The sequence below is a fragment of the Suricata suricatta genome, chromosome 6, assembly GCF_006229205.1.
Source record: "Suricata suricatta isolate VVHF042 chromosome 6, meerkat_22Aug2017_6uvM2_HiC, whole genome shotgun sequence".
NCBI classification, from domain to species: Eukaryota; Metazoa; Chordata; class Mammalia; order Carnivora; family Herpestidae; genus Suricata; species Suricata suricatta.
This window is the reverse complement of record NC_043705.1, coordinates 57,700,159-57,727,870: the sequence shown is the minus strand read 5'-3', so window position 1 is coordinate 57,727,870 and position 27,712 is coordinate 57,700,159. Positions and strand designations below refer to the sequence as shown.

At 42.9% G+C, this 27,712-nt stretch overlaps 1 protein-coding gene across 2 annotated transcripts in view; it reads right to left on the bottom strand.

The window, feature by feature from the left end:
- The window catches only part of RASGRF2 (Ras protein specific guanine nucleotide releasing factor 2), a 233,290-nt gene that overhangs the window by 27,458 nt on the left and 178,120 nt on the right, over positions 1-27,712 (bottom strand). For both annotated transcript variants that reach the window (XM_029942526.1, XM_029942527.1), the window contains exon 18: positions 16,338-16,444. In XM_029942526.1, the coding sequence (XP_029798386.1) occupies positions 16,338-16,444 (107 nt within the window). The remainder of the gene's footprint in view (positions 1-16,337; positions 16,445-27,712) is intronic.

Here is a 27,712-nt window from a genome sequence, read left to right as displayed (position 1 = left end):
GGTAAAGAGTTTCAAGGTAAAGAGTTGAAGAAAGAAATCAGTAAAGTTGTGTTACTTGCACTTTTTAATTTTTTAGAGAGATAGAGCATGAGCAGGGGAGGGGCAGAGAAAGAGGGAGACAGAGGACCCAACGCAGGTTCTGTGCTAAGAGCAGAGAGCTCAACATGGGGTTCAAACTCATGAACTGCAAGATCATGACCTGCGCTGAACTCAGACACTTAAACGACTGAGTCACCCAGGCACTCCTGCAATTTTAAAAATTCATACACTCTTTAAAAGAATTTTTAAAAAATGTTTATTCATTTTTGAGAAAGAGAGAGAGACAGAACATGAACAAGGGAGGTGGGGAGAGAGAGAGGGAGACACAGACTCCCAAGCAGGCTCCAGGCTCTGAGCTGTCAGCACAGAGCCCGATGTGGGGCTCGAACTCGCAGACAACGACCTGATTCAAAGTTGGACGCTTAACCAACTCAGCCACCCAAGCGCTCCTAGTGCATTCTTATAACACACTTGCAGGCAGCACACTGGGACCGTCAGGTTATCAGAGATGACGTGCACACTGCTAAGTCCTGCTTTCAAGGACCTGACTCTGATGGACTCTTTCCATGAGCACGTGTGAATGTGTATTTTCCCTCCTACACAAAGTTACCTGTTATAATTACATTTTAACTCTCAGGAAAGTCATTATGAAGCAATGACATTCTGAATTCTTTTAAATAATTAGAGAAAATGTTGCTAATTGGACTGAATCCAATAAAAAGAAAAACAGCACGCCTCACCTATATTTAGTAAATTTGGGGCAAAAATGTCCATAATTTCACAAACTGTAGGCAATGCAACAGTCTGCCCTAATTTGAGTGGGATATTTTTGTGCCTCAGTTTGGTGGAGAACTGTGTAACAAATTTTTCTCAATATTTCGCTTTTCATGCTTCACAGTCAGTACCGTTTCTTCAGAACAGGAGCCATTGGGGCCTTAGGCAACACAGAGGTTATCACTCTTAGGCCTGTAGCTGATGTCTCTCTAAAATTTCATCTACTTATTGCCCAACAGCTTGTTGGCTATTGGTTTTTCTTTTAAAATGCATGCAAGGAGAGGAGATAGTGTCTTGCTACTTACTGCTTGCTTCTTTGTCCCACCTCCTCTCCTGTTCAAGGTGAAGGGAATGTTTGTAAATGGATAATGAACTCACTTCAATCCCTGCACACTACCAAAGGATTTCTCAGCCATCAGGAGTCTGTTTCCTTAATGAATGTTTGATATTTATTTGTGAGATGACGGAGTCCTCCAGTAGCTGTGTCAGCCTCTGATGATGCATCATGAGTAGATTAGTGTGAAGGACATCAGGCCAGCGTTTGGACCTTGCTAAGGGCTAATTAGCAATTTCATCAACAAGCTCCAGTGAGGACCTGCTGTGCCCCACCCCGGGCTCAATAGGGGAAGCAGTTTGAGACCCCAGGAGGGCAAGTTATATGAAAATTCTTGCTAAGAGAAATAAAATGTAATTTTATTATTCTGAGCTCTGGGAAGACTAGCCTGAGAGAGACCTTTGAAACCGTGCTGGAATTTGCCCAGACACTGTTCAAAGCATGATGAAGGTTACAGGTGAATATTTGCTCTGCTGCTGATGTAGCTGATGGGAGGTATATTAACTAATGATGGCTGAGTACGAAATGGAAGAATTCTCACTCACAGTTTCCCCTGACCTTTGCACAGGTTTTTTTCCTCCCATGTTCAAAGTGAACTTCCATGCATGATTTCAGTTCTCCCTCAACTGACCCAGGAGCAGACAAGGCAGGAACCCATGATCTTGTGTCATACACGGGCCACTGAGGCTGAAGGGATGTGATCGTAGGGCTGAGACGAGACCTGCACGGAGGTGCCAGCCTGCGGACATCCATCTGACCCTGGTAACCTGCACTTACCCCTGTGCTTCTGCCTGTCAATATGCCTACGAATCACCGCAGGTTCTGATGCAGTACATCTGGAACATTCTACTTTTCTAATGAGTGCCTGTGTGATGCTGACTATAATTTCAGTAGCAAGATTTTGCCTTTTTTTTAATTCATGCAAACAATAACTCCTCAAAAACGGACTAAAGAACGATCTGAATCCTCTGATATACTACCTACAATGTAAAGTTTTCTTTTTTAATAATGCATGTAAAATGCACAATTGGCCACTCAAAGTCCCTGTTAAAAACATAGCAGCTACTACTACAAAAGAAATCTGGAGCAGCTAAAAGGCACTTGGCCTATTTAAATCCAGAGGTAGATTATTCATAATAATCTGCCTGACAGCCATTTTTAAATTATCTGGAATCTAATTTTCTGTCACATTTCCCCAGGCCCTGGAGATGGGAAATGAGAATACTAACGAGGTGGGGGTGGCGAACACTGGCTGCTTCTCAGAGGCAGCAATCAAGGGCGCCCACAAGATGGCGCTCCAGGGTCGTCTGGCTGCCGCAACGCCTTTGCGCTGGGACCCAGCCAGCCGGGCGCAGGGGGAGCAGAGCGCTGCGGGCGGAAGTCTCGTGCCCTAGATCACGGAACCCTGCGGCACTCCGAGAGGACCCGAGGGGGTCACAGCAGCTGTCACAGCAGCAATCCAATAAAAAGAAAAACAGCACGCAGGTTGGTGTTTGTTCTCCAATTTTTGAAGCAGAAAAAAGAAACGACCCTGCTTCCAAAGGTAGAGAGCCCATAAAATATGAGACTTTTATATTTCAGTCTCTACAAAGGAGACCATAGCTCTCACGCACGGTGAGGGGGAGGCAGGGCAAAGTACAGCAGGCTGGGTGACAGAAGGAGGAAACCTTAACCCCGGAAATCCAGGGAGAGGGGCTGGAGTCCTGGGGCGGAGGTGGGCCCCTCTGAGTCTGAGGAGAGGTTCTGGGTCTGGAAATGCAGCTCCGGAACCCCTGCAAAGAGGTGATAGCTCAAGCAGGGTATCAGGAAACACAGCAAAGGCTTGGGGATGAAAGGTTACCAACAAATGACATTGGAATCCTCCTTAAGGGGTAAGCTGTTAGGAGATGAGGGCATTTTACCAAGATTTTACTGACTCCGCTCAAACACATTCATAAGTGACTAGAAGGTCAACATTTCCCCCTAGGTTAGTGAGCAACCCCTCGGGTCATTATCAGAACTAAGACTTTGTGAGAGTTTGCCACATGCTAGATGATATTCAATCACTTTATGATCTCATTTAGCCCTTGATAGCAACACAGTTACAATCATTATTATTCCCATTCTACATACAAGAAGTCAAGGTACAGGAAACCTAAGTTATTTTGTCTAAAGTCACAACAATAGCAATCGGCAGACACAGGACTTGATCCTAGGCACGGTTGGCTGAAACCTGAGTTTTTAACTGCTAACATCACAGACTCTCCAAAAGAAATGTGGCTATCAGTGAATTAGTGCTGGTGGCTTGGGCTGAAACGACACATCCAACAGCTGGTGGCCCTATTGAGTCTGAAACTATTTCCCACCTAAACTAGCAACCATTCAAGACAGAGATCTTGAAACTCAAGTTTGTATTAATAAGACCAGATTATACAACAGAGACACATAAATCAGATTCTCCAGCACGCTGAAACCAAATCCCCTGCTGACAGCTTAGGTATGTTGGCAACTGCGTTCATATTTCAGGAGAGCAGAGTAATAATTACTAATACACAATGTATGGCCAAGGGAACTCTAGGGCATCAAGAAAATCTGATTCAATAAACACAATTTGAGGATAAAGAGAATTACGAGAGTAATTTTCTTACTGTAATCAGTGCGGTGTATTCCTAACAGTGGCCAGAGTTGTTTTTTTTTTTTTTTTTTTTTTTTTAGCATTTATTTATTATTGAGACAGAGAGAAACAGAGCATGAGCAGGGGAGGGGCAGAGAGAGAGGGAGACACAGAATATGAAGCAGTCTCCAGGCTCTGAGCTGACAGCACAGAACCCAACGCGGGTCTTGAACCCACACTGTGAGATCATGACCTGAGCTGAAGTCAGATGCTAAACCGATTGAGCCACCCAGGTGCCCCATGGCCAAAGTTTTTTTTAAAGGAAAATGGAAGTGTTGCAGAATGGAGTAAAACCACATGCAAAAATTTAAAACCTGGTACAATGGGCTCATAAAGAAGGAGCTTAAGAGGTGTTAGATTCAAAAATAAGAGGCTGCGATTTGACAATGATTTTCAAGAAAATGAAAAGCACGCTGTTTTCTGTTTTCTTTTACTAGAGAAGATGAATAATTTAATTTACATTGTAGTGTACATTTAGATTAGATCTGTGCCATTTGGTCAACTGGGAAACTGAGGGAAAGAGGCTGAGTGATATTCCCAAAATCGATGCAAATCAATCTTGATAGGCTGAGGATACACGTTTCTGGATTCCTCACTTTAATGAACTAGAGATAACAAGCCTCTAAGCCAGGGTGGTTCTCAGTTCTGGGAGGGGAGGGAGAGCTTCATTCAGAACTTAAATACTGAAACGTGATCCCGGGGAGATTGTGCTGGCTGACAGCTGGCTAGGGAGACCTTGCACAGCATCTGTTTGGCCTCGATACCTGACAGCACCCTTGGTCTGCCTGCCTTCTTGCTACCTATGGACAACCTCGACTCTGAATCACAGTTTTGCACTAGAAAAGTAAAAGTTTCCAGCATTCCTCATCAACTGACTACAAAATTTTTTTTAAAAGCCTCTTTGTTGGCCCTACAAAAGGAATAACCTACTCAAAAAAAACATAAGGAAGGGTATTACATTTGGAATAAAAATCCTCCAGAGCAATACCACAGTAGTTCCCAACTTTCCAATAGCTGTTCAACATTTCCTCATAAGGTTTTAGAATCTCCAAAGAGGAACAGAATGTATAGGAATGTGTAACTGACAATCATGTAGGAGCTTTTGTACCAGGAAAAAATGGTAAAACCCAGATAGTAAGTAAGCCCCAAATTTGGTAAGCATGGGTGCTCCTGGTGGGGGCTCAAATATTTGCTGAATGAATGGACAAAAGTTCTAGGGAAGATACTTGACTTTGAGACATATGGTGATATGTTACCTAATTCTTAAACTGGCGTTTGGGGAAATTATTTTAGCAGATGTGAGGTGGGAGGCTACTAGAGGAAGGTACAATGCAAAATGTGGAAGATTCGTTGGAACAGAAATAACTGGGTTGAGGCAAATGGCAATGAATGACAGAGACTCAGTGGGAAGAAAGAAACCATGCAGAAAATAATTTATCTGACCATTTTCTAACAAATGATTCTGCATCTGAATGACTTGCTAAAATCCAGCCTCTAGACCTGAACAGCTGTGCTTATAAGAATTTTAAATACTGCCCACAACCTTGAAATCACATAACTCCCAGGCTTATATCTGTACATCTCAAAAGAGAATCAGTCAGTTTAAAAAGCATTTATCAGAAGAAAGAGAAGTTTTCCAGATGCTGTTTTCCACCAGTTTCTCGATAGTTGGTTAGTTGATACCGGACTGCAGCTTTCAAGACAAAGACAGCAATTAGAGGTGAAAAAAAAGTTTGCTTTTAATCTTGATTTTTAAATTTTGATTGTTAATTAATGCCACAAGCCAACAAAATCATCACTGACTTTAAATCGAGAAGGAGTTCTTAATAGACAGTGGGCTATAAGTTATACTTTGTTCTCCGCGCCCTCCGACCCACAAGGGGGAAAAGACGGATAAAGAGAGCTGGTAGACAGCTGTATCTCATCCCTTTTCCCACAGAGACGATGGGCCCGGAGTCAGGAATGTACCACAAGTAGAGCCCTTGACATTCATCCAGGAAGAAACTATGCAAAGAGACCTGAAGATACAGGTGGGTAGCATCTGGGAGCAGACTGGGCAGGAGAGGAAGCACAAAGAAACGGGCAACATGGGGGCAACACCTAAAGCCTGAACAAACCAGCAGATGCCTCAGTGCTCCACTGGCTCCTTAAAGTCCTGGGGGACAGAGTCCTAAAATGATGAAGTCTGGGGCGCTGGTCCAGAAAAGGGACCGAGAGCTCAGGCCTGTGTGCCGTGGTCACCAGAAGTGCCTCCTAGGTCCACAAGTGATTATACCATGGAGAAGGCAAACTGGGAGGGGAGTCAGAAGGTCTTGATGTACATAAAGTCCGAGACGGTGCTCCGTATTTTCTGCCCTGAGACCCATCCTCCATGGAAGGTTAAAGAATTCCACTGGATCTACACAGAAAGCTAAATTTCTGTCTTGGTAGCTAGTGGGGACAGAAAATAAGTTCTATTTAAGACAGTGGTTTCTTTTTTTTAGGTGATTATTTATTTTTGAGAGAGACAGGCAGAACGTGAGCAGAAGAGGGAAGAGAGAGAGACACAGAATCTGAAACAGGTTCCAGGCTCCAAGCTGTCAGCACAGAGCCTGACGCGGGGCTTGAACCCACAGACCACGAGATCATGACCTGAGCTGAAGTCGGATGCTTAGCCAACTGAGCCACCCAGGTGCCCCTAAGACAGTGGTTTCTCAGCCTCTTAATTCTATTTCACACAGACTTAAATAAATAAGTCCTATTGTTAATTTCTCACCAAGTTTCCTTTTCTTTTCTTTTTTAAGACAAGTGTAGTAGAAAGCTTAAGGAGACTTTAAAGGATAACAACAGGGATGTATAAAAGTTAAGAAAAAACTTTGCTAAGTAGTTAAAGGAAGTAGGATCTTACTTGGTGGTTTGCCTGGACCACAGAAAGAGAGTCAGAAAATGAAAATCTTTCTTCAGGACTTAACAAGAAAAACCATACTTATCAGATAATAGTTTCTTACCATTTATATTTCCGAGGGCACGCTGACAAATAATTTACTTGTGCATAAGAACCCTTTACAGATCATTTTGCCAGTCTTATGAATGAGGAAGACAGCAAGCTGACATGGGAATCTAGACTAGAATTCAGGTTTCCAGGTTTCTCTCCTCACCTGAGTCCTTCCTGACCCAGCAGCTAAAGCGAAATGTGATGCCCAAGGCAGTTTGTTCTGAGGGAGAAAGGCACATTTAGATAAAATAATACAGCAGGATCGAAAACTATAGTGATGAAAATCAGTACCAGCCTACACGCCCAGGATGTCCAGAGGAGCCAAAGGGAACTTAAGTGGCTAGCCTAATTAGAGCATTCTCTGTTTCACTTTGGCTGCCTTCAGGGGACATTCAGGTTTGTAAACAAACACTGATTTGTACCTGGTGGACATCTGGGATGTCTTAGCCTGGATATGCAGAGGTCAAAGGACAATGGTGTGGACAACTAGAAACAAATGAGCACTAATTAGTAAAGATGAGACTAACATAAAAAAGTGGGTAGCCCATTGATTATCTTTCCATTTAGTGCCTTTATAAAGCATTTTGAAAGGTTGGAACAGGAGACAACAAATCCGTCATTTAAACAGATCGTTCAGGGCACCTGGGTGGCTCAGTTGGTTAAGCATCCTACTTGGGCTAAGGTCACTATCTCATGGTTCATGGGTTTGAGCCCCACTTCAGGCTCTGTGCTGACAGCTCAGAGCCTGGAGCCTGCTTTGGATTCTGTGTCTCCCTCTCCCTCTCTGCCCCTCACTCTTTCTCTCTCAAAAGTAAATAAACATTAAAAAATTTTAAGCAGAAATAGTTCATAGCTGCCAGCTTCTCACATAGCAAGTAAATTTTCTCTTCTTATTCCCGTGGCAGCATCTAATCCACAAGTAGGTGGGATGTCTGGGGTCTCCTGACCCCTCACCATAGACAGCACTAGCTCTAGCTTCGGCCAGCAATGGAGAGGCTGGCACTGGAGCCTATAAATCACCATCCGAATGCAGGAGGTGCTGCAGTGGCCATCAGGAGGGAGGCAGCACTCTGCCCCACAAAATCATGCAAATCCTTCACAAGGATTATTTGTAGTCTCTGGGACCAAAGTAACTTTTCCAAGGAACGATTTAGAAATAGAAAAAGCATGGTCAGTATTAGCATATGACATTCTTACTGTTTTGAGTCAGGAATGGCTATCTGTGCACACTTTACATTTCAAGCTGTCTGCACCCCAGCAGGTGGCCAGCGAGATCAGGGGTTAGAGGACACTATGGGCAGCCCGCAGCCTGGGTGTGCACCCTGGCTCTGCCACCTGCTGTGTCATCTCGGGCAGATTATTTCATCTCCCTGGGCTTCAATTTCCCCATCTGTAAAGCTGGGATAATAATAATATCTACCTTGCCTCCCTTAAAAGGTCAAGGTGAGGGGTAAATGACTTAATATTTGAAAACTGCTTAGAGGAGTGCCTGACTCAATAGTGAGCAATACGGTATTTGTTAAATAGTTAAAACATTGGGAGTTGTGTCATTCAGAATTCACCCCTGGAGAGGAAACTGCCTTCTAAGTCAGGGGTTATATCTTCAAGTTGTCTATAAAAGACCATGTACCGTAACTAAGCCTCAGACTTCTGGCTGGCTCAGAGATCATGTCTATGGAATGCAATGGCCTGTTGTCCTGACTCAGTGCCACCAACACACTTCCCTGAGAGTGCACATTGGGAAATGCTGTCAAGCCGTGGTAAGGATCTGGGGAAGGGTGCTTTGTAAAGTCCTGGGCATCTTCAGGAGCATGAGGACAGGAAGCACCCACATAATGCCGAGGGTGGTGCAGCCCAGGGAAGCATTCTTTCTCTGGCACAGAGCTCAGAGATCACACGTCTGTCCTCTGAAGACGGCCTCGTGAGTGGAAAAGAAGATCCACAGCTCAAGAGCAGAGACTGAGCAGCACGTGTGGACAGGGAAGTCCCCGTGGCAGATGGGCAGGAGCAGGCACAGAGGACCAGGTGCCGAGCCTGAGGGCAGGGCGGGGCTGGAAGCAGGACGCAGAAGCTGCCTGATTAGTAGCTGGCTCTTTCTTACACGTTTCATTCTCCCGCCCACATGGAAAGTCTGCACTATGCTTGTCCTTGGCCCAACCTCCGTTTCAGATTTGGAACAAAGAGTAAATCTGAACTTAGTGCTCTAATTTGATGCTAGATTTAGTGTCTTACTAAGCAAGGCCAAAAAAAATTTAAAAATTCAAAAGGGGGCCCCTGTCATCTGTCAACATAACTAACAGAAGAGATGAACTACATAAAATGCTCATATTAGGACACCCCGATCCCTGAGGTCTTTGAACACACGGAGTCCCTGCCATGCCAGTAGCACCCACTTTCCCACCTCAGTTAGTCCACAGGGCACGTTCCCACTGGACCACTGACCGGAAGCCACAGGCTCGAAGCCCAAAAGCAAGTATGCTCATTGGTACATTTCCTTACTGGGAAGGAGCCGTCACCCTCTTTGAGATTTATAACCCCAATACCGATGTTACGCAAAGGTTTTGCTTTGTCCACATAAAGCCAATGGAGGTGTGCCCCCCGTTATCAGGCCTGTTGCTGGGGCCAAGCGGGCATGATCGTCAGGCTCCTGTTTCGGAGGGATGGGGCACCGCAGGAGAGAGGATGGAATTCTCAGAGCTGGGTCTGGCTCGCTGCCACACTTCGGAGCAGATCAGAACTGCGCAGTTACACCGTAGCCATGAGTCATATGTGTCTGTTTAAATTACCCTAATGTTAAAACTTCAGTGTTTCAGCCATGCTGGCTGCATTTCAAGGCTCAATTAGCCACATGTGGCTAGAAATTACTGTATTTGGTACTACAGATATAGAATGTTTTCACCATTATAAAAAGCTCACCTGGGCAGCACGGATTGAACTTCTCTGAGACTTAATCACTTCCCTGGTCAAAGAGGGGTAACAACACTTGCCTGGGTTTAGACCCTTACGGAGCTCTGCCAAGAAGCAGCCATCTATAATGTTCTGAGCATCTGCCTGAACAGTTACGCTAACAGGTATTACCTCAAGTAATCCTCACATCACGAGAAGAGATAGGTGATACCATCCCAGTTACATGGAAGGAATAACGGAGACCTAGAGGAGCTGAATAGTTAGCTGGGCCACACGGCTAATGAACAGTTGGGCAGGGATTTCAATCCAGGTAACTTTGACCCTGAAGCCCATGCTTCTTGCCATCCCTTCCGCACCCCTGCTTCTCCAGCAGGCTTCCGAAGACCCCTGTGCTCCGGCATCCAGGCACCATGGACATATTGGCCAGGGGTCAGCTCCTCCTGGGATATTTGGAAGTGTAAGAGCTTTCATCTCAGCTGCTATGAGTGATTACAAAGTGGAGGCGTGAGAGCTGCTAATTCTCATCTTCTACCCCAAACTACACTTATTTGTTAAGTGTAGTCACGAAGTGATACAGAACATATATTTTAACAAAAGGATTCATAGTTCCTGTGTGACTGTATGTGTGTATTTTTACATGATAAAGTATATATAAAGCCCTCCTAGGGGAGAAGTGTGTACATATGTGAAAAGTATCATACACATTGTTGAAAGTAAAAGAGGGGTGCCTGGGTGGCTCAGGTGGTTAAGCCTCCAGCTCTTGATCTCAGCTCAGGTCTTGATCTCAGGGCCATGAGTTCAAGCCCTGCACTGGGCTTCGCACTGGGCATGAAACCCACTAAAAAAAAAAAAAAAAAAAAAAAGGAAAGGAAAGGAGCAAACTGGGGGAAATGAGTGTAACTGACAGATTAAAGGTTTTTACCTTTCATAAAGAAAAAGTACCGAATGCCAAGAAGAACAATATACTAAAACTAACAGAAGATTGGGCGATGCCCGGGAAGAGGGGCATGGACGGGGCGGGGTGCCTCGGTGCTCGGGATGGTAATGTACACGTGTATACAAAGGTAAAAAGTCACTGAGCCACACTCATAAGTCTAGTGCCCTTTATGTGGAGAATGCAATATCTCAGTAAGTTGCTACAAAGCATATAAACCAAAATATAAACTCGAGAGCTCTATATCATCAGCTAAATGTGCTCTCTCTGTCCCTCAAACAATGACTGTAAGAGGACTGAGTGAGGTAGAAACATAACAGCTGAGTTATTTTGATATACTCCATGAAATTGCTCTCCGGAGGTGACTTGCACTTCCTGTATCATGAACAATGACGAAATTACCAAGCAGCAGTACTGATCATATTAAACTTCTCACTAATCATACTAAACTGCTCTGTAGACCAGTCTTCCTCACCCTTCATATAATCTGGGGCAGGAACAAGAGTTTTCAAGAACCTTTAGTTATAAGAACAATTCTTCAATCAAAATGTCCAGTCCAGTAGATTAAAGTTGTAGTTTGATCCGGAATAAGACATTTTCTTCCCGGCCTGACCTAGCCTGCCCTGAATCTGGAAGCCTATTTAGGAGGGCCCCGGGCTTATCCACCACCCGCTCTCCATTTCTTGCTTTCACTTCTGAGTCTCCCGGGAAGTGTAGCCAGAGGTGCTGGGGCAGGTGGAGGCTGGCTCTGCCTCCCTTTGGATGCGGCAGATGCACAGTGGCTAACTCAGAATTCCTCTTGAGGGGCACGTGGTGGGATTTGTGGAGACCTCTGCACTGAAGACTTAAGGCCAAGCTGCCCTAACTCAGGTGATGTCTAGATCCTCCAACACTCCTATCTACCCGTGTCTGGCACACTCCAGTGTGCAATTCTTATTAGTGAATGAATAAAGGAGGTGAGGAATCAGAAAGAAAGTAGCTATGTTCCCTCTATAAACTCCTTTGGGAAGGAGATTTTTATGTAAGAGGTCATTTTATCTGATCTCACACTTTTAAAATATTCCCTTTAACCTACAGTTGAGAAAATGCGTGACTGTTTCACTGTTGGCCACGTGTCACTCGGACGGTACCCAGATTCCTGCTGGAGCAGGCCGTAACCTGTGGGCACAGTTGCAGGCTCCTTTATTAGTGCCATTCCATGGTCTGTGAAGTTCCTCAAACAACTGGACAGAGTATCTTTCCAGGATCAGTGGATCATTAAGACAATTCAGGAAAACCAAAGTTGTTACAGATCACACATACAAGGCCAGGCCTTTGACAGACACTGGAGTGCCACCCTCGAGGTCCTTCCCTCTCCTCTGTGTACAGAAGACAAATCAGTCACACGAGCATGTGATTAAAAGTACTGTGGCCCTGGAACCTGCAGACACCTTGGAATTGTGCAAATGACACGTCAGGCCTCCTGGCTGGGGACACTTGAGAAGTGTGTGGACCTGATGAAGATACCTCTCTCTCTCAGACTTTCTCTCTTTTTAAAAAATTTCATTTCTTTATTTTGAGAGAGAGACAGAGAGAAGGGGAGGGGCAGAGAGAGAGGGAGACAGAGAATTCCAAGGGGCTTTGCACCGTCAGCGTGGAGCCTGATGTGGGGCTTGAACTCACAAACTGTGAGATTATGACCTAAGCAGAAACTAACAGCCAGATGCTCAACCGACTGAGCCACCCAAGTGTCCCCTTTCTCTCAGATTTCCTCTCTGATTCCAGCCCCTTGGTGGTTTTAGTCTGTCTTGGCTGACTTCGGGCACTTTAAGCACTTGAGAATCCCTTCTGGGACAGAATGAACGACAGCAACATTAAAATGCAAACTCGAGCTGACAACTATTCCTGGGCATCTCCCACGTGTCTCGTGCTCAGAGCCCTGAGGAGGGAGACACCAGGGTGAACAAGACAAGCCCTATCTGCAGGGAACTACGAGCTTCTTGGAGGGGATGAAATGTGCATCTCCTGTCCTTAACTGGAAGGGATCTGGCCACATCCACCTCCGGTGTACTTTCTGTGTTTCATGCTTCTTCATTCAAGGTCACCTTTAGTCCTCACCAGATCCGTGAGGGAGGTAAGAGATGGATGGTCGTCCTCATTTTCAGAGGATTGGGATGCCTCAGTCGGTTAAGCAACTGACTCTTGGTTTCGGCTCAGGTCATGATCTCATGGTTTTGTGAGTTTGAGACCTGCATTGGACTCTGCACTGGTGGCATAGAGCCTGCCTGGGATTCTCTCTCTCCCTCTCTCTGCCCCTCCCCCACTCATATTGTCTCTGTGTCTCTCAAATAAATAAAGTAAAACTTAAAAAAAAAGACGATATTAACAGCCAGTGAATGAGGCTGAGTGACCGACTCTGGCCCCACAGAAGATCCAGGAGCAGAGCTGGAAGGACACACGTAACCCTGACTCTGTGCTGCTACGTCTCCTAACCTAGACAGAGCCTGTGGGAGACACCCAGCATGGCCTTCTGGCTTCACTTTCAACATGGAAGGCAGCAGGTGCGTGAAAAAGCACAACAAAAGGATGACAGTAGCACAGAATGTGTAACAGATGAAAAATTTTAAATCATGAAAAAAAAGCAGCAACCTTGCCTTACCAAAAAGTTATGAAAGGAAAAACTAGAAGGTTCAAGAAGGGAATTCTATAACTGCAGGGACGCTTTAAGGGAAGTTTTATTTCTCTGGAGAACCAACATTCATAATTCTGCAACTCTATTTCTCCAAAATGAAGTTCAGGGTAGTATCTGCCAATATTAGTTACTTTTGGTGAGAAATGAGAAAGAAATACATGACATCTAATATTCTTCAGTAGACTCAAGTCTCTAGATTATTTGGGGACAAAGCTACATTTTGTTTCACTGAGGCCTTTCTGTTTTCGATAAATTGAAGTGGTGTCTCTGGTTGGTTTATCAGGAGAAATGCAATCATTACCATGTTTGGCTGTATTTTTGAAATGATTACAACTTCCTACTCATTTTTTGAAAACTAATAATTAAAAATAGTTGGGTTGCCGCAATAATGTTGCATTCTTCCTTAAATGGACTCAACTGGCATTGAATAAATCAGATAATGAAAAATCCTATTGTCCAAGCCCTGTATTCCATGAGGTGAAAACCAAAGACAACAAACATGGAGGTTAACTAGCAGAGTTCTCTATTTAGCACCATAGTGGTCAGCTCGCTTGGGGTCCCTCAAGCCAGGGGCCACACCCACACCTCCTCTGAACGCACCTGGCCCAGGCTGTGCTGCTCTCGGTGAGAGGAGGTGGTGGGCACACATTGTAGCCTCCAGGACCACCTGTCTTTCTCAGACTACCCTTTGCAAAGCCTGAATGAGCACCAGTCAGTCAAAAGCAAGTCAGTAAAGGGAGTTAAGAGAAACCCAGACAATGAAGGCAAAAACAGAAACAAAAAACAAAACAACCCCCCCAAAACCCAGCTCTAAAGCAACTGCTAATGAGCAGAGATATTCCAGAAATGTCCTCAACATCATGTGCTTACACAGAGAGGGTGATGGAAAAGTCACTAGAATGAGGAAGGTACAGGATGTACAAATGTTAAAGTTACCGCAGGACAATTAGAAATCAACCACAGACTCTTAAAACCCACTCACACATTCAGAGAAGGTAAGAAAAGACAAGTGGGTGAGTGGGAAGAACTTCCTCTGTCTGGAACATCGGGGTCCACATTTTATATAATAATTACATCAGGACAAAAGACTGAATACCTGAGCAATTTGTACCATCCACATATGCCCCCAGAGAGGGTCTGAGAAGCTGGGATTCCCAGTGTGGCTCATCCTAAAAGGAACTGATGACAAAGTGCTTTCCCACACATAAGCACATCTTAAGTAATAGGTTGTGAAGTATCTGAACTCTCCAAACAATAGCTAACACTTAGGGTGCTTTTCGGATTAGAGACAAAGGCCCCAGGACACAATCTAAACAGAGAGACCCTTGCTTTCACATCAATGCATTTTCCATTCCAGTGACTTGGTGCTGTTCAGGCTAGTATTGCCTGTGTGAACATATGTGTTTGTGCAAGTACAATGCAGCTCTCCAGCCAGATGATCAGACCTTACTGCAAATCTGTTACAAGCAAGGCATTTGATATACCCATCTCCCCATCTGAGATCTCTTCACCCAAAGTAAAGTAAGCCCTGCATACTGTAAATTGCTTTGTGGCTCCTTCCTAGCTACTACAAGAGTTCTATATGGATTGTGAGGGATTTCCGTCTCAGGTCAGTAGAAAAACAGGGCACTGGGATTGACAGAAAGGAGGTGGGCTGAGAGACTACCAAGACTAGAGGTTCTGGAGAGAAGATTTGCAAACGGGAGGGAGCTGAACCCAGGCAGACCTGGGCTTTCACCCCCAGCAGGGAAGACCACCCAGCGGCGTCTGCTGAGCCCTGTGTACCGAAGCTGCACTGCATGTCTGAAGCCACCGCGGCCCGAGGAATCAGAAGTCAGGACCCTGAGTCCAAAACCAGAGAGGAATGAATGGAATGGATACAGGAAAAACTGTATCTGCAATGAGGCAAATGGGGACGTACAAACAGCTCACTCAGATTATGAGGAAGGGAGACTAAGCATTCCAGGGGGCCAAGGACGGTTCTCAGAATCTGGGTGATATGGGATCCGTTTTTATTTAAGATGTGTAGGGTAAAATTTGTATGTGCTATACTGAATGTGCTACCTTCCTTTTTATTTTAATTAACATTTAAGAACTGTCCCAAATTCCACTTTTCCCAATTAGCGTACTGTCATACCACAGGGATTCCAGGAGTCTGGGTCTCTCATGACCCTAGCTCATGGCCTGTCCTTACCAAGGGCCATGTGGCAGACCCATGACCACCTCTGAGAATATGCAGTGGGAGCCCCTCTCCTCTCTTTTTCTTTATTCATTAGCATTTTAGTGACATCTTACATGTTTAATGTGTTCCGATCTGAGCCATGCAGGGCCCCCTGCTGTCTCTTCAAAATTCTCCTTGCAGGGTGCTAGCCAAGCAGGAGTCCAGCAGGGTCGCCCATTGTTTGGTAGTGGGTAAAAAAAGCACAATGCGTGTTTCACACCAATGAAACAAAGGAGACCCTTGCTTTATTTTGTGAAATTGTGAAATGGATATCAATTTTACAAACGTGTCCTGAAAACACACAGATAACAAGTAGGTGTCCTGTCAGCATGATGCAATTTAAAAACAGAATAGTAGGAACCAAAACATCAAAGGCAAGGGGCGAAATATCTCCTCAATCAGGACGAGCAAATACTCCCCAGCCAGATACCAGAGTGTGTGGTACCGGAGCGCCGCTAACCTCCGGCGGCACCTGCTGCAGCCCGCCCAGCTCCACCTACGGTGAGGGCCCGGTGAACGGTGCTCCCTGGGTAGCATAGGACCGTGGCTGGCGTGACCACAGGGGGTGCTGTGACCTCCAAAGATGAGGAAAGCATGGAGCCCTGCTTCGCCTCCTGTGTCACGCCAGATCTGAGACAGTAGGTGTGTGGCAAATCTGCATGTTTGCTTTGATCTGTGTGTCTAGCCTCCTAATTCTTCCCTTTTGGCTCTAATTCCAAGGTTTCAGACCTTAATTCCAAAGACTCACAAAGCATTTTACACATGTAACAACTTGAAAAGTTGGTTTAGAAAAAAATCTTTGAAAGTAATTAATGATGCCACTAAATTACCTGTGCGTGCTTTGAGACCCAGTGACGGAGGACATTCAGTACTCGATTGGTGGCTGTTCTCCGAATAATAAACTCTTTGTCACATGTTCTCTCAGTGTTGTTAAATCCTTAGGAGGAGAATAAACACACACGTGGTTAAAGCCAATCCCCAGGAATATGGGAAAGGTCACTTATTTGGGGATATTGGTTAGTGGAAACTCACAAATGACACACCTTTGCAGACAGGTACAAGTGCCTTCAGACTTGTGGATTCTGCTTACTTACCTATTATACCCGCAGCTGTGAGCCTACCACATCTTTACAGGTGCAATTAAATGAATAATGTGCACACATTTATTAAAGGGCACTGATTAAAACTAATGCTGATCTAATGATATTTCTACTTACGTCTGCCAAGAAAATTTTAAGAAAGCATTTAAGAAAACAGTAATTTATACTTTTGCCCAATGTCATAACAAGTAACATTTTCAATATTTGTAGATACCATACCTTAGCTCATAGATGACACAAACAGCTTATTATGCACCATGTACTGAGAAACATTGTAGCACAGTGGTTAAGAACATGAAGTCCACAGTCAGACCGGGAGTTCAAATTCCTGTTGTCCTACCCTGGTAAGTTACAGCACCTCTCTGGTGACCTGTCTCCTCATGTCCTGCATGGGCTAGTAAGTGTGCCCACCTCACAGAGTTGTTTTGGAGGTTAAGTTAGTGAATACATGGTAAGCATTTGGAACGGCACCTGAGACAATACTAGAAGGTTAATAAATACCAGCTGTTACTACAATCCAATGTTGGTTGAGTGTCTTTGGTTCCCCTCTGTGCCAGCCTATGTCCCTGTCTTGGCCACCTTCTCACTATCAAGAAACCATATAATTTTTTTCCTACTCACTCTCCGTTTTAAAAGATTTTGCCTTCCAATCATAATTAACTGACCTGTTTCCTTTAAAAATGAATACAAGCCTTATTTAACTTTACCAGCAAATGTCCTGAAAGTCGTCTAAACTTACTCATTCCATTTCCTCCTCTTCTACATGCTCTACATCCCCCTCCAAACTTCCCACCCCATCTGACCACAAAACAGCTCCTGTTAAGGTCACCAATAACCTACATGTCTATATCCAAGGGATATCCATCATCTCTCCACTGGAATGCTCACCTGATGAACTCCTATAAGCAAATCACTCATGTATTTATATCCTCAGATCTCTTCTCTAAGCTCTGGATCCATTTATCCAAATGCTTCTTGATATTTTCCTTTGTACATTTCAAAAACCTCAGACCCAATATATGTATAAAACAAAAAGCCATGGCTTTTCCACCAAACCTTGTTCTTATCCAATGTTCCCTATTTCATTAAAGAAGCATCACCAGTCATCCAGATATAAATGCCAGGAACTGTGGAATCGTTCCTGGCCCATCTATTTGCTTCTTCCTGATAATTTTACCTGCAAAGTAGATCTCAAATCTATCCTTATATTCTTTTCTACAAAGTCAAAATTGAAGTTTGGCTCCAAGCAACTCTCAGTCTGGTCTACTGACAATGTTTTTGTAACAGGTCTCCTTGGTCATTCTTGCTTCCTCTCTTCTCTAAAGTCAGAAAGATGTTTTCAAAGGTCAAATTAGATGGGTCATCCCCTGTTTAAAGCATTTCCATGGCTCTTATGACAAGTAGAAAAAGTTAACATAGCCCACAAGGTTTTCCATGGTTTGACTCCTGGCTCCCTCTCAGCCTTTTCTGGAACCACATTCTCACTTTTCGTCTTCTATCTTACCACCCTTCTTTTAGTCCTTCATCCCCACCCCAGGGCCTTTGCACACACTGCTCTGGATCTGTCACAATTATTGTACCCCTTTTAACTCAGTAAAAACTACTCTTGCTTATTTCACTTCCCCAATTAAGCCTGTCCTGGCCTGAGTTGAACAACATGGCACATCCCACAGCACCAAGCACATTTACTTTCTGGCACTTGTTACAGTTGCAATTTTACATTTATTTACGAGTTTATCTGATCAATATTGGTGTCTTCCATGAAGACAGGGATCGGGCGTATTTTTGCTGAGCATGACGAGCACATATCTGGCATGTAGCAATGCTGTACACAATATCTATTTGCTGAATAAATGAATGAAAGCCTGGATAGTGGAGACTTACCCAATATTTATTAAATATGATTTGCATATAAAGAAAATGAGTGATAAACTAAATGAATAGTCCTCAGAGCCTATGAATGAGTTAGACCAAAAAAAAAATCTATGAACTTCTCAAGGGCAGAGATCCCTTTTCAGTGCTGCTCTTTGGATGTAAACAGGCATCTTTGCCCCTATAGCAGATGTGCTCTTGGCAGAATAGATATATTTTAAAAAATTGTTTGATATTAAATGCTTATAAATTCTGGCTAAAATATAGTAAATATAATAATAAATATATTTAAAATGGATAGAGTTAATTTATTAATAAGGAACTTTCTAAAGTCAAATACACAGAGATCTAAAAACCTGAACCAAGCCTCTGAACTGATGCCAGCTGCCCTCAGAGGAGACCAGCTTAGCAATCTTGGTAACACAGGATTTGGATTGTAAATCCCATATGGTTCAGGAGACGAAGCCTCAGGGCCATTGTGGGGGATGAGTGAGAGAATGGGAACGGAGACTCCTACATGAAGCCGGAACTCCCAGAAGACCAGCCCCTCTGTAAACGAGCGGACTGTGGGGGAAAGTGCTCCAAGTGCACAAGGAGACAGGTAAGAAACTTACCTGCCTCAGCCTGGATCTCATTTTGGGTGGGGAAAACAGCCCCCCTGAGAATTGACAGCCACGGGCCTACTTCATGGAAATTTGAAGCTCAGATTCAGCCACTATTCGGTGGTCTGTCCCTCTAAATGAGAAATTAAAAGTGGCCCAGGACAGTGCTAATCCCAGGACCCTTGACAAAAGGATACACAAAACCTTTCAGCCTGTAATGGATCACCATTAATAAAACCCCTAAAGAAACACTCACAATCCAAAATTACAAAACACTCAAACCATCTATCATGAACAAAGATCAGTAGACACATGGATGAAGAACTCCCCACCCTACCTGTCCACCACTGCCAAGAATTCCAGGTACCAGAACTATTACATAGATCCAGTTTAAACATCTTAAAATTAAAATGTTTACAAAGACTAAAGATACAAAACTAGGAACTGAAAACACAATAAAAGAATAAAAAAATTTTAAGTCAGATTTTACAAGAACCACAAAAATCTTCTCAAGTTAATAGAATTATTCTTTTAATTATTGTTGAAAAAATCAATGAGTTGAAATTGAAAACTCAAAGGATAGAAAAACACTGATTAGACAGACCTCACTAAATAAGTAAAGAAATCCCTGGAAAGAGATTTAAAAAACAGATCTCAGAAAATTGCTCAAATGTAGTACAAAGAGTTAAAGAGAAAAAACAGAAAAGAGGTGTTAAAAGACATGGGGGAAAGAATTAGAAGTTCCAACAAAAAAATCAGAAAGATAATACAGGAAAAGAATTTTTCAGACTTGATGGAAGACATAAATCTTCAGGTTCAGGAATTGTAATAAATCCCAAGCAGGATAAATAAGACGAAAACCACCCCCAGAAATAATGCAAAATGATGAAACTCCAAGACAAAGATAACTTTGAAGCAACTGGTGAGGATATATTTGTTATCTGTAAAGGAAAGTCAGATGAAAAGGATAGGAAATGGCACAGGAAATGAGGAAAGTAGATGAAACAGCTCTGAGTAACCAAATTAGAGAATTCAACTGGAGTAAGAGCTTGGAAATAATAAGGTGACCATTTTGCTGGAGGACAAAAGTCAAAAGTTCTTGGAACACTGAAAAAGGGCGATGAGGCAGTCTCTCACCTGCATATATATGTATAAGGATGGTCATTCAGTGAGATGAGCATAGAATGTGTGAAAGATAAGAATGAGGGAGGGACACAAAGATAAAAACAACATGAAATGTTAAGAAGGAAAAATAATTTTAACAGAGCTGCTACTACTTTACTGTATTTTGTTGGAAAAAGCATCTATCCCTACTAGTCTCCTTGTGTCTGTGTCAGGGGTAGGTGGACAGGGGAGCCTATGCCGGAAGACAGGCAGAAAGGCAAGGAACATTCTTCTGCTCTCCAAGTTATTTAGTGTCATACATTAAAGGCCACTTAATGGATTTTTGTCATCAAATCTCCAGTATTTTCATAAATTCAAATCTCAGCCTTTGATTACACTGCTTGGATATTCTTCACAACTCCTTCTGATAGCTATGCTATTTATCTTTTCTGTGGAGATCACAGGTGGCGAGTTCTCATTGCCTCTGCTGCTCAGAGCTCACCACGTGCTGCCACGTGCAGTCCTCAACATTCTCTGGGAAAGTGACCAGGTACTCGGCACATAAGCAATTTCCAGCAATGTTCCCTCAGTCGGTGCAGCAGGAACAATCCAGGCGGGAGTAAAGGTGATGAGGCGAGAAGGACCAGCCACAGGCAGGACCCCCCTTCCAGGTGCTGCAGGAATTCTGAGCACCAGCGAGGGAGGGTGGGCTTCGAAGACACACATTCTATTGCACCCTTCACGGGACAGGCCATCCCTGAGATGGCTCCACGATGGACAGGAAGTAAAGTCCAGGGCAAATTACTTAACCTGTCTGTGGCTCAGTTTCCTGAACTTGTAAAATGAGCAGAATAAACCACACAGAGTTGTTTTTAAATAATTCAGGGCACCTGGGTGGCTCCATCAGTTAAGCACCCGACTCTTGGTTTTGGCTCAGGTCATGATCTCATGGCTGTGGGATGGAATTCTCTGTCAGAACAGTGCAGAGCTTGCTTAGGATTCTCAGTCTCTCTCTCTTTCTGCCCCTCCCCTGCGCTTGCGCCCTCACGCTCTCTCTCTCTCTCTCAAAACAAATAAAAATAAACTCAAAAAAAGCAAGTAAGTCTTGGGGCACCTGCATGGCTCAGATTTTGGTTGAGCATCTGACTCTTTACTGGCTCAGATTCTGATCCCAGGGGCGTCGGATTGAGCACGGCATCCGGCTCTGCACTGAGCATGAGCCTGCTTAAGGTTCTCTCAATTCTCCCTCTCTCCCTCTCTTCCCTGCTCATGCACTCTCTCTCTAATTTAAAAAAATTATATATTTCTTATACAACAAGGTGCTCAATGAAATTATATTTATTATAATTATGTCCTCACCTATAGCTGGCCTCATCCATCCATCCCCTTGATCCAATGGCCCTCACAAAATACTTATTTTTTAAATCTTTTTTTAAAAATGTATTCAATTTAATTAACATACAGTGTAGCCTTGGCTTCAGGAGTAGAACCCAGTGATTTATCTCTTACATATAACACCTATTGCTTATCTTGAAAAGTGTGCCCTCCTTAATGCCCATCACCCATTTTTCCCACCCCGTGACCCCTCCCCCTACCTCCAGCAACCCTTGATTTGTCCACTGTATTTAAGAACCTCTTATGGTTTGTCTCCCTTTCTGCTATCTTATTTTTCCTTCCCTTCTCTTATGTTCATCTGTTGAGTTTCTGAAATTCCACATATGAGTGAAATCATGATATTTGTCTTTCTCTGACTTATTTTGCTTAGCATAATACCCTCCAGTTCCAACCATGTTGTTGCCAATGGCAAGATTTCATTCATTTTCATACTGAGTAGTATTCCATTGTATACATATGTACCACAACTTAATCCATTCATCAGTTGATGGACATTTTGGCTCTTTCTTTTTCTTTATGTACTTATTTTAAGAGATAGAGAAACAGTGTGAGTAGGGGTGGGGCAGAGAGAGAGGGGAGAGAGAGAGAATCCCAAGCAGGCTTCACACTGTAAGCAGAGGGCCCAATGCAGAGCTCGAACTCATGAAAACACGAGATCATAACCTGAACTAAAACCAAGAGTCAAAAGCTTAACCATCTGAGCTACCCAGGCACCTTGGGCTCTTTCTATAATTTGCTGTTGAAAGTACTGCTATAAACACTGGAGTGCATGTGCCCCTTCAAATCAGCATTTTTGTGTCCTTTAGTTAAATTCCTAGCAGTGCAACTGCTGGTTCATAGGGTAGTTCTATTTTTTATTTTTTTAAGGAACCTCCATACTGTTTTCCAGAGTGGCTGCATCAGTCTCCACTCCCAACAGTGTAAAAGGGTTTCCCTTTCTCCACATCCTTGCCAACACCAATTGTATCTCGAGTTGTTAATTTTAGCCATTCTAACGGGTGTGAGGTGGTATCTCATTATGACTCGTCACAAAATACTTGTAAAAGAAACATAGTTATAAGTATATGTGAGAGCAGTAAGGATTTGATGAACATTAAGTTACTTCCTTCCTGAAGAACCTTTTTCACTGCTTGAGGTCATTGACTTTCTAGAGAAATACTCTCTCAATTCTATGTAAAGCAGCAACAACTTAAAAATTCCCTAAACCAGATACATGAACCATCTTTCTGAGGGGCATACCTGTAGCAAATTCTGATAGATCAGGATTTATAAAAGGAGTTTGTTGCTTATTCATTAACTGAAATTAATGCCTTTACTGGCCTCTAATGTGCTCTCATGTCACCAGATATGTCTGTCTCCCATTTTTCACAGACTTTAAAGCTGAGTGATCAGAACAATAATTTTCCACAACTCCTCAGATTTTCTCCTTATTACAAGCCACCATATAAATCAGGAGCTGCTTGAGCAATATTTATTTCTGAATTTAAGTATGAAAAATTGGTTAATCGGTGGTAACATCCATGTGGAAGCCATTCTGTCTTAGAATCAAAGATTTACCCCCAAGGAGCTCTTGTGCCATTTTTTTTGGGAACAGCAAATATTGTATCTTTGCAGGGCTTTATACATCTTTCAATTTTCAAGGGTGAAAGCACAATGAAACCACACATGTCAGGTGAGTTTCTTTCACTAATACACACATCTACAGTACTATTACCTCAAGATTCCCGTCTTTCCAATTTTTGCATATTCTTTTTTAGTCATAGGCACTGATCAGAATGGCTAACTTGGGCAATAAAAGTCATGTGGAAAAGTGCTAAGAGCCAAATCACTACACATGTGAATTTCAGAAGATTCAGCTTTATGGTTCTTCCCCCAGACATCCCATGAGGCATGCCATCCTTTATAGCAACTGGTAGATGTGACAGCTCTCTTATTAAACTATACATTCCTTGGTGAAGGGATTTCATCTCCAGCATCTTTGTAGGCCCTTCAGCTTTGCACACAAGCATTCAGAAGATACTTTTCTTACTAAAAATTTCATCACTCCCTATGGAAACTATCTGAAAGTGTCTACAAGTGCCACATATTGGAACTAAGGGGATCCTTTCACCATATTACTGTGATGACCACATATTTGAAATCCATCACAAGCAGAACATACAATAAAGTAGTGGGGAGAGAGGCAAGGATGTTGAAAATAGTGAAAAGAGGGAAAGTTTCATTTTCTTCAAATGATATGATACTCAGCCAACTTCATTGCCTACTTTGTAAGAGGCAAGTAAAATAAGGGTGAGATGGAAATACAATTACATATATGGTGATTATGAGCTAGGCCAGTTAGAGGTACCCTGAGGCTGCTGCGGACTAACTATAAAAGACAAAGAATTCTTGAGCCTGGTGAACATCGAAAGGAGATCCCCAAGAATTGGACCACAGAGCTCTTATTAATTCCAACAAGGCGTCTTTAAGCCATCCTTCTGAAATGGTGAAGCAAGTTTAGAGCAGAATCAGAAAGAGCCAAAAGGCACAGAAATAATATTGCTATCAGTGGTCCATGGTGGTGGGCTGCCTGGGAGAAAAAGTAAATGCTATTGGTTACTTCATCATGTATCTAGGGACTGTTGCTTGTGTTTTTATCTCCAATAGCTGACATTGTAGGTCTTAATATATTTAGGCTTGTTGAATAAATGCACTCTAATCACTTTGCTGATCACATTAGTTAGGGAATTAAGAAAAGTATATCAGTGATGCATCTTTTTTCACTTTAAACAAATGGGACTCAATCTCTCCAATAACATCAATGTTATCAAAGTGCTTTGCTTTATCCAGCAAATATCATTATTTTCTTTTTAAGGTTTTTAAAGTTTATTTATTTATCTTGAGAGAGGGAGCACACATGGGGGAGGGTCACAGAGAAAGGGAGACAGAATCCTAAGCAGGCTCCACACAATCAGCACAGAGTATGATGCTGGGCTTGAACTCAGGAACTGTGAAAGCATGACCTGAGCCAAGATCAAGAGTCAGATGCTTAATCCTCTGCACCAACCAGGCTCCCCTCCAGCAAATATCATTCTAAAAACCATGTCATAAATTAGTTTGTACATTTCTGTGCTCTTGGATTACAACTGTATTTCTATCCTTTGGTTGCTGGCATGGAAAAATTGTTAATATTTATTACTGCTTTGTGCCAGGTGCTATAGTAGGAGCTTTACAAGTGGTCTATAATTTAACCCTCACAACCAAAGACAATAATGATAATTGCCATTTATTGCATACTCCCCAAGTACTGGGTAAAGTACCATGAATAATGTGGCTTCTTCAATAACAACAGCAACCAAATTGGATAAATGTTATCCCCATTCAAGGATAAAGAAACAGAACACACAAGAGGTTGGGAAACTTGGCAAAAGTCATAGTTATTAAGCAGCAGAATCAGAATTTGAGCTCAGGTCTGTTCGTTTCCAAAGCTAGAAGGCTTTTCATTGCAACTCATCGTCTGGATCCAAAGTTTAGACTTTAAGTTTTTCTTACAAGGTAGTAAACCAACACTTAAAACTATAACAGAAGACGCTGGTAAAGTAAGTACATTCCCAAATCCCTCATTTCTAGCTCCTTATGAGATATTCCCACATGAATGACACATTCTACCCTCGTAAGAAATACATCCAAGAATTAAACGTACGTTTCTTGCTCTCACGCTCCTCTCACGTTAACTTTCCTGTTGAGTTCATGGGATAACCATGGGTTCAGCTTCTCAGGTGGGGAACCTCACTCTTCTCTGCCTCTCCTTTGCTTTTCCCATTCAGTCAACAAACATTGTTAATTTTTTAAGTGTTTATTTATTTTTGAGAAGCAGAGAGAAAGCACAAGAAAGGGAGGAGCAGAGAGACAGAGGGAGACACAGAATTAGAAGCAGGCTCCAGGCTCTGAGCTGTCAGCACAGAGGCTGACATGGGGCTTGAACCCATGGACCACGAGATCATGACCTGAGCCAATGTCAGATGCTCAACCGACTGAGCCACCCAGGCACCCTTACTGTTAACTTTTTGATAGCATCTGTCAGACGTAGCCCCTGAACTCCACTCTTCTGCCACAATCCTAAATCTAGATTCTTTACACATGAGTCATAGTTACTGTCTCCTAGACACTACTCCTTCTTTCATTCTCTCTGTCCTTCTATTGTTCCTCCATCCCTAATTCAATTAATCAATAGTTACAGAGCATCTACTGTGTTCCAGGTACTGTGCAGGTGCTCGGTGAACTAGAGATGTGGTCCCTGACCTCATGGAGTTTATTCTGTGAATGAGGAAGAAAGCCTTCAAACAAGTAAAACACTAAAATATCTAATTGAAAACCCTGCAAATAAGCAAGTTGCCTGTCTCTTCAAAAATCATCTTAAATTTCACTTTCACTTATTACTGCTCTAGCACAAGTACTTCTAATGTCTCGCCATGGCACAGTGAATCAAGTATAAAATATGTTCCTAGACATGAAGAGGATTAGTTACTTGCTGAAAATCACATAACTAATATACTGAAAAAAACAGGTAAATGCAGACAAGCAGATTTGCACAAACACAATGCTGAACATCAGGCTAACAGTGTTCACTGAGGCTAAGAACTGACAATTCCATTCTTGAGAGATTATCTAGAAAAATAGCTATCATTACAGAAAGTAAGCATTAGTCTGTATAGAATAGGACAGGTGGTGTAGTAATCTATTTGTACGTTCAGCTGCTTCCATTTTAATGGAGTATTAATTAGCAATCCTTTGTTTGCAAAAGGGACAGAACACCTAATGTGAAGTGGCTCAGATTAAAAAAGGAATTATAATTTGTATCTGGAGATAGTTCTAGATTCAGATTCCTTTAGTTCAGGGACATATGATGTCAGCCTGGCCACTGTCTATTCCTCTTCAGTGCCTTACATTCTCTTTTCATTTCCAAGTGGCAAAAATTAATAAGGCCATGACAGTCGTAAAACCTTACAGTGCACCATCCAGGGAATGAGAGGGCATTCTTTCTAGTAACTTTCACCGAAGAGAGGGAAATTCCTATCCCAGAAGCCTCAAACAAATCCTTGATTTCATTGGCCCAGAGTGGATCTAGGCCTTCCTCAAAGTCACCACTGTGGGGACAAAGGACAGGGGGCTAGAATGACTGCGAGATGTGCGTGCATGTGTGTGTGTGGCAGGAGATAAGCCCCCACGCACAGCACACAGCCACGAGTGTGCAGGGGCTGGTTCTCAAACATGCTATTGGCAAGACATACATGAGGCAATAAACAAATGCTGCATAGTGGTTTCTGTTTGTTTTTTCAAATTTTTAAATATGTTCTTATCTTTCAGTTTTTAAGTTCTCCTTACATTAACCTGGGATTTTTCTCTGAGTGCAATTAACTGTAACAATGAAAAAAAAACCCATATTGTTCTAGACTGGGGAAAAGAAGCTCAGCAGCTTTATTATTATCTGTGATAAAAAACACATGGATGGAAAAATCAATAACATTTGCTTTCATCTTTCAAGGAAATTAGTAACTAAAACTGTCAGCTGAATTGTTTTTATGGATTTTTAAAAATGTGTGCTGTCTAGATTCACAGAGTAATGGTTACATATTGAACTTAAAATAAAACTTATGAGGACATTTATGTATTATTTCTAATTTCACAATTCCAGAAAACATATCCCTTGCTTTTACAGATGAGGAAACTGAGGCTCAGGGAAGCCCAATAGTCACCTAAGGTCACAGATTGTAAAAGCAGAGACAGAACTTATAGCCGGATGATCCAATTCTAAAACCCAGGCTCTTCCCACTAAAACACACTACCTGAGTGCCTGGTCCCAAGAAATGTAAGGTGTTCCTGTTTATTGCTGTGTACCCTTCAGCCCTCCCACTGCTCTGCCACTGGCTTCTGTGCTGGCATAGAAATGTGAAAGTACATACTGCCAGTAACGAGGGTGATGGTCACTTCTGCCGAAGCAGAATGAAGGCATTTGAGGAGTCAGTGGGGGAATGAAGCCACCAAGTAAACAAAATGACTTTTCAAGATGATTGCAGAGACAAAAAGGAAAGAAACAGCCCACAGACTGAGAGGTAACACAGGTTCACTGGAAACAATAAGTTGAACCAATAT